General features: G+C 35.2%; 1 protein-coding gene across 16 annotated transcripts in view; it reads left to right on the top strand.

Moving 5' to 3' along the window:
- The window catches only part of wake (wide awake), a 1231097-nt gene that overhangs the window by 1095147 nt on the left and 121825 nt on the right, over positions 1-14125 (top strand). For all 16 annotated transcript variants that reach the window (XM_067110041.1, XM_067110037.1, XM_067110036.1 and 13 more), the window contains one exon: positions 3030-3244. In XM_067110041.1, the coding sequence (XP_066966142.1) occupies positions 3030-3244 (215 nt within the window). The remainder of the gene's footprint in view (positions 1-3029; positions 3245-14125) is intronic.

Genomic DNA, 14125 nt, shown 5'->3' with positions numbered 1-14125 from the left:
AAAAAAAGACAGGCTTAGTGTTTTTCCACATTAAGGCGTGTTGCGTGTACCATCTTGATTATCGAAAGACAAAATATAGAAGTAAAGAACAGAAAAGCGTATGGTTTTCCCCGATGTCAAAGTAAGGGTACTTTATGTTCCCCTTGAAGCTTTACGATAAGTTTCTCTTTATCCTCTCAGACATCAGAGAGCTCTGTTTTCCTATGAAGGAAAAGTTTTTGTAAGGCTCTCTCTTACGCCAAAAAGCAGTACTGTAACAGTTGCTTTATTCTGTCGATTGTTGTTTTTGGATCCCTATTACTAGGCTGTTGTGTGTTGTCTTGTCAGAAAATGACAAAACAGACAGCTGTGTTATTTAGACAATAGATCGGGAAGGACCGTCAGTCAAAAGATCGTTCCTCGTATTCGAGTGTGTTTTGTTTATATGTTGCTAAATGTCATGTTATCTGCGATGATAAGAGCATCAAAACATTGTTTAAATAATTAACTTGAGATTTTCCAGGAGAGTAGACGGATTCGGATTTTGATATACAGTAAAGTTTATTTTCTTAGCTTTTTTTTTTGTTAAATTCTTCGATTTTAATAGATATCTATGTTTATTAATTATCAGATAGCAGAAGCTATATTATCGTCCTGCAGTTTTTAGACATCGTTTATTTTACTTTTATATAGTAATAATGATCGCTGAGGACAGTGAATTTCAGAGATCGAAATTCGTCATTGTTTACTTGTTATTAGTCTATCCGCACTGTTTCCCCTTTTTTGAAATAGATATAAGACTGCAATTGTTATATAAAAAAAAGACAATTTCAAATCAATATTATGCGGCGTGCATTCCAATTTTTTTTTATCAGTTTCTTAGCAAAAATCTGTTTACAAAAACTCGGGACAAGTTTTATTTTTAATTACTGCCATTTTTTTTTTTAGTTTATAAATGAATGAGTCAGACAATCTACTGATGTACAAGTTCATAAGAAATAAAAAGGTGAAGTAAACAAAATGGAGGATCGTGCAAAATTGCACCAGGCGAGAGCCGTAAAATTCTATCCCAGTTACCCAATGATATATTTTTTCCGTTTTCTTTGATCTCATTTTCTATGTCAACTTGACAAATGATGGTAAACGGTAAGATTTTCTGTGAGTTGCAATATTCTTCTTGTGATGTCTGTAAGGAATGCTTTTTCCCAAAATATTATAGTTCCCAACTTTTCACGGACTTGTTTTTTATACACTTGATGTCTGCATTTGTCTTAAAATTGAATTTCGGGAGTGTAGGCACATTTTTATACCATGAAATTTGGCGACGATTGTTAGGTTTAACATGTGATAAATCAGTGTTCATGACGGAATTGCATTGCATACACTCCTGAACTTGGTTTTGTGTTGCATGTTATAAAATAATCATAAGTGTAATATTTGTGTGAATTGTTGATATCTTGTTTAATGTTGCCCCTAAACTTTCGTAATATTTTAGATCCTAAGTGTTGGAAGTAAGTCTTTTTCTGGTAATCAAAAATGTATTAAACTTTTATTGTCATTTTTTATATATGTGTATTAAAATTTATGGGGCTTTCTGCAGTGTTTTTTCTTAAATATATGTTTGATGTTCCCTTCATCTTAACCGTAAATAAAATACATTTTGTCTGACTGTTGTTAGAATGTCTTTTGTTTATTTTTCGTATAATTTAAAAATATAACCGAAGAAGTACAAATAGTTCTTCTTTGGTGGGTCCGTTTTTATCTACTCTTGCTTTTTTAGTTTTAAGATTTTTACAGTCTTTTCAGATACATCTCTATTTTGTATTTTACTGCTTTCTATTACTTTATCAATCACATTTCTATTTTTTTTTTTTTCTGTGGGTTTTGATTGACCTTCAACTTGGGTACTTTTAATATGCACTTTTGTCAATTTTCACCACCATTTTTGCGCTTGAAATGTGGATGTATTTTATCCACCATTGCAATAGATTGTTTTTTCCATTAACATTTTGTCTGTAATATTTTTATGATTATATTTTTGCATAACCTTTTTTCTAGTTTGGAGTTGATATTTGAACTATACTTATTTTATGACAGAAAGTAGACAATGACTTTTAATTCGATCTATTTCTCAAATGGTTAGGCCTTCGTGTTATTTTCATTTTAGGATTTAGTTAGTCTGTAAATAAGCTCAGGTTCGCTATTTGCCCTTCGTATTCCCTCGTCAGATGTTGTGTCGATTATTCCCCGAGTATTGTGTGTTCCCTAATACTTCTTAAACAATCGTCTTCGTCTTAATTGCAAACATGTATACTCCCCAATAGTTTACTACAGTATATATTATATATACCTTTGGCCTTCAAATCCCTCGGATTTTTTTTTTTTTTCATTTCTATAAATATTCTATAGTGTATCCATAGTTTTGTTTACCATTTACTTTCAAGCAACTGAACAGATACTTCGTTATCTTGAGAGGTACTGGCCTTTTAGAAATTGACGAATTTAAGTGAAATATGCAGTTGCGTGTCAGGCCTATGTGAGTGTTAATTATGCTTTCGAAATTACTTTTAGCATTTCCTTACTTTTCAAAAGTCCTTGTTGTATTTCCGTTTCATGGGGTTTCCTATTGCCATCTTAAGGTTTTAGTTGCACTGTCATGTTAATTGAGGAAGAAAAAAACTCACTCCAAGATTTTCGTTCTGTAACAGAAATATTGTATGATTTTTCATAGTGCTTAATACCAGGTAAAGATAGATAAGAGAAACTAACATTTCAGGTTATGTAAAGAAGTTGACATCATTCAGCCACTAAACTAGGCAAACAGGGATATAAATCAATCAGGTGGACAAAATTTTAAGGAATAATTAGAAAATAAGTAAGGGTGTAATCAGTGTTGCCTGTTTTTCAACAATTTTTCAATTTAAGACTCAGATTATAGGCAAGGACAATTAAAAAGTATCAGCCTTTAATGCTTTGTCATTGCCAGTGTATAATGACCTTTCCATTGCTCTTCCTCCTCTGCCCTGCCCCTGCTACGTGAACCCCCACAGCAAGAACGGTGCCCCGCCCTTGAGAAGAGCCGCCAGTATCGACTCCTTGGTCGACAACTCATCAACCATCAACAACAACAACAACATCACCACGGCCAAGCCCGGCAACTTCGGCATGACGAAGTCGAATGGTCATCTCAGGTCATACCTGCCCGTCTCGCCTGCCCTCATTAAAAGGCCAAGCTTCAAGTTCGAGAAGACCCAAGCTACCCCAGGTAAGTTTCAGTCTCTTGTGTATCTGAAGGTTAATATTCTGAGGATAGTTGCAAGTGGTTTCACCTGGCATTTTACATTACTTGCAATAAGGTAAGGAACTGTTATCTCAGCTAACCATACCTGCACTATATATATATATATATATATATATATATATATATATATATATATATATATATATATATATATATATATATATATATATAATATATACAAAATACATATAAGGAAATATGAACAATGGATATATATATAATATATATATATTTACAGTCCTTTAGTTATATATATATTCATCTCGTTATATTTAAAGACAAAATCAGAAGGAAAGATAAACAATACATACAAGGCCTTTCGATTTACAGTCCTTTAGTTAGCATATATATTCATCTCGTTCCATATTTTATATGATTCAGTTATACATATATACATACATATATATATATATATATTATATATATATATATATATATATATATATATATATATATATATATATATATATATATATATATATATCATCAGTTTCATACGCCCACAAAGCTTCTTCCATTAAGAAATCAACCAATCGTGTAGCATCTACAAGTGAAAGAAAAATATTCCACTTGAAATTGTTGAACCATTACTATTTATTGTGATTATCTGAAACTAGCCTTGTAATGAAAATGATATATGTAATACCATGAGGTCATTTTTAACCTTTTTGACGCCAAACACATGAACGACTGTTACTTCAGTCCTCATTACAAAGATGCCGGAAAATGTTAGTCATACTTTCGAAAGGGAAAATTTCAGCTTATACACACGACGAGAAGAAAATTTAAAACACGTTTGGAACAAGAACTTGAATGGGAACTGGTTTCTGGTGTCATTGTAAAACTGTTTGAGAGGGACTTGTCTTGTTGTTGCAGAAATAAACGTGATCCTTTCCAGACGACTGGAAAAACCGTTCAAACCGTTTTAATTTTCTGTAAAAGCAAACTATTGAGTTGGCTATTTGTCTGTCCGTCCGCACTTTTTCTGTCCGCCCTCAGATCTTAAAAACTACTGAGGCTAGAGGGCTACAAATTGGTATGTTGATCATTGACCCTCCAATCATCAATTGCAGCCCTCTGGCCTCAGAAGTTGTTATTTTATATAAGGTTAAAGTTAGCCATGATCGTGCGTCTGGCACCGCTGAAGGTGCCAACAACACAGGCCACCACCGGGCCATGGCTGAAAGTTTCATGGGCCGTGGTTGAGAGTTTCACAGGCCGTGGCTAAGAGTTTTGTATACCATTGTACGCTGTACAAAAAACTCGATTTCTTCGAGCAATTTTTACTTGTTTTTGCTGAATTCAATCTTCAACTTAGTCCAAGTTATGAATGCAGTAGGCATATTAAAAGAGAAATGGTGCGTTGAGGAGTTAGTGCTGAAGATTGGCTCTTGCGAACCTCCTTGTGATTTTGGGACACGTTTGGGAAACTTTAGTTGAAGGAGCATCTTTTTGTTACCGTACTTTGAAAAAATACATTATTACAAATACGGAAATTATGGTTAATGATGGATAGTTGCTGAAAATATCGTAAATACACTGCCATACTGTCGTTACCCACCTCTTTTATCAAAATAACTTGATTAATAATATTCGTTTATTTCCCATAACACTATGGATTGAAAAAGGAATATGCCAGGTGACTACATCAATAATAGAGAATTGAAATACTCAGACACTATACATAGGTAACAGTGAATATTAAACCTTTTATACTTGAAATAGCGTTCTCATCCAATTACCCAAACAGCAACCCAAAGGAATTTTAAGAAATTATAAATTTTTAAAGGTCTGCAGACCTGCCGTTTTCATACTTGTAAATGGAAGTATATTATTAATTAATACTTGTTTATCATAACATTTTTAACTTGCTAAATTAAAAGCTAAATAATAAATACAGAATAAAGCTGAACCTAGACATAATGATCAGTATGTAGTATTACTAATGCAAAGCCTCTAGATCCGCACAGTATTCGTTTAAATTGGATAATTTGAGAATCAAAGTAAGCAGGGGCGTCATTTCAGATTTTTGTTGGGGGAGGCAAAGATGGTTTGGCGAGCGAAGCGAGCCTAACCAACTGGTTTTTTTTTATTTTGAGCTATTTTATGTGCTTTTTGAAGCCACATGAGCAAGGTATTTCAGCAAAATCGGCAGACAAACAAACATTGTGTCATAGAGAAATATAGACAGACAGACAGACAGACAGACAGACAGACAGACAGACAGACAGATGGATAGATAAACAGATAGATAGATAGACAGATAGATAGATAGATAGATAGATAGATAGATAGATAGATAGATAGATAGATAGATAGATAGATATAACTTAATGTGGTGACACATTTGAATTTCGGCAGGAATAATGGAAAACCCGCTGCTGTTACTTCTTGGGTCTTGGGGGTGTGAGGGGGGGCAAGTTGAGGCTGGGGGGAGGCAACTTGAGTCTTGCGGGGGAAGTTGCTACCCCCAGCACCCCCTAAATGACGCCCCTGAAAGTAAGCAGAAATTTTGGAAAACTAGCATCCTGCAGGTGTCCTGTAGGATTTAAAATTTGTGGAGATCCCAGAATTGCAAGCTGCTCCCTCTAGCCAGTTAAGCTTGCTATTTTTCAGTATGATAGTTGTAAAAGTTGGGAACTTACTGATTTGTAGAGAGACTTATCCTCAGTATATGGGAATATTTATTATCTAAAATGCCCAAAGCATACTGACTCCAGCCAAACTTGACAACTCGCAAATGCATGAAGATTTTTTGGTGGAAGTTCACTTGTAGTTGGGGTCAAAGCCTATTCATTTTGGATAAGACAGTGCTGCCTCCTTTATTACCCCCAAGAAACGAGTATCTGGGAGTCCCTATTACCTGTACAATTAGTTGGTTTGAGGCTTTTTTGGGGGGTTATTTTACCTTACCACTTATACTCTGTACAATTAGTTGGTTTTGCCGGAGGCGTTCGCTTACTGAGTGCTTTCTATTGTCAAATTTTGGCTGAAGATTTTTACGATATTTTTTACTTGTAAACCTGTTAAAATAGTTAAAAGTCGCTGAATTGACCAGGCTTTTTGTAAATTATTTTACCATCAAACTGAACGTTACCAGTCTCTTTTTATGTTGTTATTTAATACTCTTAAAAATGCTAAATCAAAATGTAAAATTAATATCTTAAAAATCTTGGCTTATTTGGTTGCTTTAGGCGTTTCTTTCACCATTGCTTTACTTTTCTTCCTTCTTTGTAGTGATCTTTCTTATTGTCAAATTTTGGCTGAAGATAAAACTATCTATTCAATAGTTATAAGAGCATTTTCAGTACAATGGATTTTACATTACCGTGAATATGGTTAGTAAACCTTGGCCTTCGTGTTGATATTAATTTTAATGTTAAATTTCACACCAATTTGTCGCTGAATTCAGCTGCATTTGTACCAACAAAGCTGTGAGAACTTGTAAATTCAAATCACGGAATTCCATATTCATTTGTGCATATCATCAAACTGAACGTTAAGCCAGTCAGCCAGCAGTATAGTTTTATAAACTAAAATTGATAGTTTGTGATTACATTCTTGAGGATATGATTTCAGCAAATCGCAAAAAGCTGTGTTTATTTTATTTACCATCACTGTGTGATGATAATGTTTTCAGAATGTATATATGAAATTCACTTGAATCGATATGTTTCTGAAGAAATTCATGTAAAAAATGTTTCTAAATAACGCGTTAAAAATCTTAAGCGTTCTTATTCGCCATTCCATGACTTCTTTTCTTTGATGATCCATAACAAGTGAAACAGAGAAAAATTCTTTCACCATTGCGAAAAATGAACACAAGGTTAGCCTAAATGATGTCTTTTTATTCCTTCTTTGTAAATGAAGAGCTTGATGCGGCAACATGGAGAAAGTCATTTCATCCCAATTCTTCTGTGAACTCCATCCCTTCTCTCTGTTGCATCTTTGGGCTTGCTGATAACATGAAATGCTAAATGATAAAACTATAACTTTTTCTTATCCCATTAGTTCAAGCGAGTTAATAAAGACTTTCTTGGTCTATTTTTGTCACTCCTGCAAATTCAGGCCTTCCAAGATTTCAACATTTGGGATGACAGTCATATGGATTTTTGTTCCAGTTTCTTTTAACAAAGGATTCATTATTTTAATGTATTTAGCCCAGGAACGTGAAATGAAGGATCAATCCATCCTGATTTCCTGGATTCGAATCCATCTGATTTCCATCCGAGTCTTTAGCCATGGCTGTATCTAACTCCGTCACTCAGTCTGAAAATACAAGAAATGTAAAATGAAAAATAGCTTAATAGAAACTTGAAATAATGTACTTGGAGAGAGGCTATAGCATTTGTTCTGTGGAGGGGGACGCTCTAATTTCGAAACACCCGGTATATATAGGCGTTTTTCAAGATTATCAGTCCACTAATTAGGGAGCAGGAATTTTTCAACCATACAGATTCCGAGACAAAGTGTGTGTGAACGATTTTTTTCCTTGTTATGCGGTTAACTACACTTTTATCTTCTTAATCTAAGTGTAAGGAATAGCATGTTCTTATGAACGTCCCGGCGTTGAAATGGTTTTATGCAATAGCTGTATTGTGTCCCATCATCCTGGCAAACCTCTGTTCAATAATTCCACTCCCCCTACTATCTGCTAGCTCACTATTTGCAAACTCAACCTCTGACGTTTGAATATCTGGATAATATTGTATCGATGGCTATGGAATTTTATTGAAAGAATTACCACCTTAAGGGACCAAAACCTTAGTACTGATGGAGAAAGATTCTAAATTTTTAAAAACCTGACGTCCCTCGATCTAAAAACCGAGTGTACTGGAACTTACGACTAACTGCAGTTGGTAAAGCCAACAACGCAGACCGAACTGACATCTCATACATACTTTGGAATTTGTAATTTTATGAGGAAGTTTCTATCCAGAGGAGTTAAAACTCACTGGGGATGTTCAAACCTTTACCGTCGCTGCATCGGTTAAACAGGATCCACAAATCTCTGCACAATAAATGAAGAAGTAACTCACTTGTTGACGCCATATATTTTTAAAATACTCACTCGTAGACCTAAAGTATAGTGACCGCAGAATCAACATCAAGGTTTACACACTTGTTATTTCAGGCTGCTAAATTGAGAACTAAATTCTTTGAAGGCTTAACAAAAGCTTGTTGGTTTCGAACTTGACCCTACACAAGTAAATAGAGATGTGTAATCTGCAGATAATTACTCAGCATTTTAGATTGTCCTTCGGAACTTGCCACCCTCTAGCCTTTTAAAATCACAGACTGTACGAGTGGAATTTGGAATTTGCATACATTATCTTTCAGTGGAACGGCTTATCTTGTGGAACATAGTACAGAGTTGTTCAGTGTTTAAGAGAATTTCCTCGTCTAGATTCAGTTTGGGGTTCAGTAACAGGTTCAAAGGTAAACCATTCATCAGGATAAAATCGTTATTGTCATCACTACTACTGAAGTAAGATCACATTAACAATGCTGCTGATCTTGCCAGACGAATTAAGCGACGATGAACTTGGTTATTTGGTAGATGGGTGACCACCACTGGAAGCCTTAAAACTGCTTGGAAAAGCAACGCCTTTTGGAGCTGCCCTCTTCTAAGAAAAAAAGCTAATATATTACGACAAATTGTTACCCTTTTTACGTAGGCTGGAGAACCACATGAGAATAGAAGAAAAATTAGAAACACGAGGTAATTAATTGAGACGCTTCTCTCTCTCTCTCTCTCTCTCTCTCTCTCTCTCTCTCTCTCTCTCTCTCTCTCTCTCTCTCTCTCTCTCAAGGTTCCTCTGGCCCCTCCTGTTATTGCTTAATCCCTTGAAGCACTTCCTTCGTTCAATAAGTCGAGCGAATCAATTTCGTCAATCTGTTACCTGGGAAGTTCATATCATGAAATGAGGGACAGACAGAGTGAGGTGCCACGGGTGTATGAGGAAGGGGGAGCGGCGAGGGCGAGGGAAGGAAGGGAGTCGGCGAACATAACAGGATTTTCAGAGTCCCTTGCAGGGTCCTTTGATTAGGGACGAGTTTAGCTTTATTGATTCCGTTAAATAATATCCGTAAAAATGTGAGTTAGATCATTAAGGGGTAATGCACCTGCTGACGAAAATGTCAGCATTAATTGGAGAGAGAGAGAGAGAGAGAGAGAGAGAGAGAGAGAGAGAGAGAGAGAGAGAGAGAGAGAGAGAGATTTAATCTTCTTCAGAAAAGGAAAATGTTATTTTCCTCTGTACAGTAAGATTAGTTTTTGGCGACAGAAAGTAGGGATTAATCTTTTTAGATAACTCTGTCCTGAAGCACCATTTTCCGTATTCAATATTGATATTACATTAGGTGAAACTCTACTGATGTAAATCAAAACTGTTTTTCATTTGACTTTGCTGAGTGACTCTTATAGTAATGAAAAGGTCCAGTTGAGAAAGATTTTCCTTTGAACTGTTATTATTATTATTATTATTATTATTATTATTATTATTATTATTATTATTATTATTATTATTATTATTATTATTATTATAGTAGTGGTTGCTGTTACTGTCAAAAATTAATATATCATAACGGGAACGATTTTAATTAGTTTTCCTTGATACATTTTTCATATCGTTTATATTGTGTTAATCTTAGTATTTCCTTATTCATCTTATAAGGATAGAATAATTAATGAGACCTGTACCTCACCCCTCCTTATAAGAGAGAGAGAGAGAGAGAGAGAGAGAGAGAGAGAGAGAGAGAGAGAGAGAGAGAGAGAGATTATATCGGTACAGCCCTCTAATAGAGGATATTTGATTATCATCAGGTTAACGAATTATTGACGTCCTTTTGAGGGGTCAGCTCAGAGGCGGATGTATTACTTGACAGTTATTTAGCTTCGCGAGATATTATCATTACTGTAAGGTAATCAGTTTTGTCCTCGCTATCATCAACGGTATCAAAATTAACTTGCTCCTCTGGTACTTTAACGTACACTTTATATTTGTCAATTAGTAAGAGTGTTTAAGTTATTCTTAATTGATTGATGGAGTACAGTATGAGTTTACCCCATAATCCAAGTACTATTTTTTCATTTCGATTTTCCTTAAACATCAAATGATTTTCGCTATCAGTGAATGAATAGTGTATGAAATGCATAAGTAAATAGAATCATTAGATAGATTTCGATGAAAAGCTTAGACTTCTCGTAGATAACCTGTGAGGTTATCTGCTGGTACGATGTCATTTAATATTTCTGATATATTCCGACCATCTAAATGTTATTGCCTCCTTAATGGTCATATCTAGAACAGCGCACCAGAATTTTCGCAATAGGTAGTGGACTATCACAGTGTGCATACACTGGAACACAAAAAGTACTGATGTTAACCGAGTATGTCCTATTCTCAACAGGCTTAGAATTTCGTTCCTGTCTTGATGGGAGGAACATAGCCTGTAACTTATGTTGCTCCTTATGGATGTATATTTCTTATTGATGGGTAGGAGAGGGGAACCCATCTCCTTCCATTTCTTTAAAAAGTATGACCTTATGGGTCGATTCATGTACAAGTAGGGAACTATTTATTTGATGTACACTGTTGTGAGCTACATTTTTTCACATTGTCAATCTCTTCACTTCTGTAAATCCAAACATAGGTTGGGATCCAGTAGAAGCGTGCAGATTTTTTACTTACAAAATATACGGTAGACACTCCTGAGCCTTAGAAATATGAGGTTGCTTTGAATTACAAAAATTATCTATGGATTCTGTTGCGCTCTCAGAATCTGAATCTATTACAGAATCTTCGGTGTTCGAGTGGCAAGCTAGATCCAAAGCTTGGATTATAACTGTCATCGTTGCCATATACACTGATGCACAAACTCGTAGTTTTGCCTCATACTTCATTCGTAAACACAAGTCAGCTAAATTTATCTTCCAGTTATCCTTTGCATAATGCTGTAGAAAATTGACTTTGATCACCCTTGGCTGACTGTTGTTTCTTTTATATTCTTTGAGTAACGCTAGGTTTCTGTTACCATTCATGGTGGAATAGATGGCGGTCTCACTTCAATCGTTTAGAAAGTTGAAAGTTGGATTCTCAGAGGTGCTTTATGGATGTACAGTCTAATGCAACCCAAAGTCATCTTTTCTAGGCTCTAAAGGAAGTTCACTACAGTCAACACAAAGAATTTCAAATTTTTTGAAAGCCCAGAGTATATTGACTGACCTGTGTTGTGGACTGTACATAAGTCTTTTAGGTTGGATTTATAAACCGATGAGTATATCTGGAAGCCATAACCCTGTTTGGACCTGCATAGTTTTATATTCTGAGTAAAGATTTTTTACCAGCTCCCAGCTAAAATCTGATATCTCTTGAAGTACCGTATTCAATGATTTTTCGACAGTCACTTTCAACTGGTTGTTATGACTTGACCAATTAACTTTTTGTCAAATGTCATTCCTAAAAATTTCACATTTTTCATAAGATAGAATATTGCAATTTCAAGTAAGAGTTGGAATCTCTTATACTTTTCTGCGTCTAGTGAAACTGAATACAAATGTTATAAATGTTGAGAATTTAAATCCATTATCCTCAGCCAATTTCTCTAGTACAATGATAGACTTTTGGAAATGTCTACCCATGGATATTGAGTCATAAGCAGTGTAAAAAATAAAAAGCCTCTTAACTGATGGAGATACAGCCTCCATGATGTTATTAGTAGCTTCAGAAAAACAAGTGACACTAAATACATTGTTTTGTTGGACTCCTTCCTGTAGAAACTACATTAATGTGCAGCACCTCTCAAGTGAAAAAAGGTTGTGTGATTTTGATAATTTCTTCTCTGATACACATTTTGTGGAGTTGTTTAACAATGCCAGTGTTATATCCCTTGTAAAGGTCAAAGAAGGCCCCCAGTTATTTGACACTGCAAGGAAAAGCCCTGCTGGATTTGTTTAGTAAGTTTCATCAGTGAATCAAAGTACTCAGATTTTTGTTGGGGGGGGGAACCAAATTGATAATGATAAAAAAGGTTATTACTTTTCGAGCACTACATTAGTCTGAAAGACCCCTTCATTTGGTTTCCTCTACAGTGTAACCAATGCTGACTTCCAACTCCATGGTAGGATCCGAGTTTCACATATTTTATTAATCATTTTCAATATGAACTGTAGCCTTTTTCAAGGATACTTTTCAACATCCTTTAAGAATTTTAATCTTCTCTGGATGAATCGGAGTTTCAGAGAGCATGTCTGACCTCCCTCAGAGTGAACTTGGCATTATGTCTCCTTGTTAGCTTGGCATTCACGAATTCTCTGGAACTCGGGACAGTAATTTTTGTAATAGAAACTGAAGAGAAGTGCTCGCCTAGTTCTTCTGCAACGTTGCTTGGTCTAGTTATTAAACAATCATTTATTTTCAGATGGTTATTGCACGAATTTCCCCTTAGCTAGCGTACATTTTTCACTACTGATCGTGTCGGAGTTTTAGAATTTATATTATATGACGTTAACATGCTGTACTTTCGAGACTCCTTGGCATTTTAACAATACCGTACATACCTCTTGGCTAGAGCACGGTGTATGTAACAGTATTGTTAGAGATACACTAGTTTTGTATCTACAGTAACGTTTTCCAGTAATTTTCCTCGGTGCTGTGCAAGCCTTTCCACACCAGGGAACTGCTGGTCTTGCTGGTTTACTCGCTTACTGTACTTCCGCCAGTATACCTTTTCATCCATCCACCTCGGAGGAGTTCCTAAGGAGCGTTTACAGTGGATTCAATAGAAATAGGATAATGGCCACTCCCATGAAGATATTCATCTACTGATCACTTGTAATCTAAATTGGTACTACATTAGTATATGATCAGGTAAATAGCAAAGTATATACTGATTGGAGTACATGTTATGAAGTGTAATTGATACGACATTGCTTGCAATGATATCGATGATGTCTTCTAAAATCCGACTTCTGTTGCATATGTGGTCACCAACCCATGAAAGCTTATGGGCAATTGAGTCTCATAACAATAAAAACGGAGTGTGAAAAGTGATTTATAATGTTGTTGATGTCTTCTCTACTGATGGTAAAGATCTAAAGGATGGTATAGACAAACTTACATGTTTTTTTCGAAGACGCGAATTGGAATCGCTTCCAACGTTGTCTTCAAAGGTAGGAGTGAATGCTATAAAGTTGTATGAGTAATGGTAATAACACCACCATTATCATTTTAACTTGCTGAGGAGGTGATAAATACGTTTTATAATGCAAACCAAGATTTTATGTTTTTTTTATCTACATATTCTAGGGTCCATCAGTTTTTTATTAATTATTAAATTATTATTAATCATTAAATACTTGAAACCGGAATGTAATATATCTTAGATAAACAAAATTTAATTTTATCAAAGCTTGCCTTGAGCTGCCGTTAATGTAATATTGTATGATGCTGATAGTGATCCTTGTTCGTAATTTGATAGTCTGACTGGAATGAGGACGTGATAGGTGAGAAGTTAAATCCCCGTACACGGATGACATTGAGGCGTAACACCTGTCGGAACATTTGTGCTTTGTATCACTTTCTTTTTTGGTGGTCTGAGTTCATGTGGAACTTACAGTCGGTACGATTTCATTAAATGCTTAATTTGTTTGTTTGGAAGGAATTGGATTGAGAAGCTATCTTTTAGAATTAGATTTGTGGACAGAGCCTTTATTCTGGTTCCCCGGCTCTTGCTCTCTCTTCCCTAGAATTTAATGCATATTTAGAAAATGGTCATTGATATGGTTGATAAAAGTTGGCATCTAACATGGCAATTAGAAGAAAAAAGTGGAAATCTGATAAA

The sequence above is a fragment of the Macrobrachium rosenbergii genome, chromosome 10 (assembly GCF_040412425.1).
Source record: "Macrobrachium rosenbergii isolate ZJJX-2024 chromosome 10, ASM4041242v1, whole genome shotgun sequence".
In the NCBI taxonomy this organism is placed as follows: domain Eukaryota; kingdom Metazoa; phylum Arthropoda; class Malacostraca; order Decapoda; family Palaemonidae; genus Macrobrachium; species Macrobrachium rosenbergii.
This window is presented reverse-complemented; position numbering and strand designations above follow the sequence as displayed.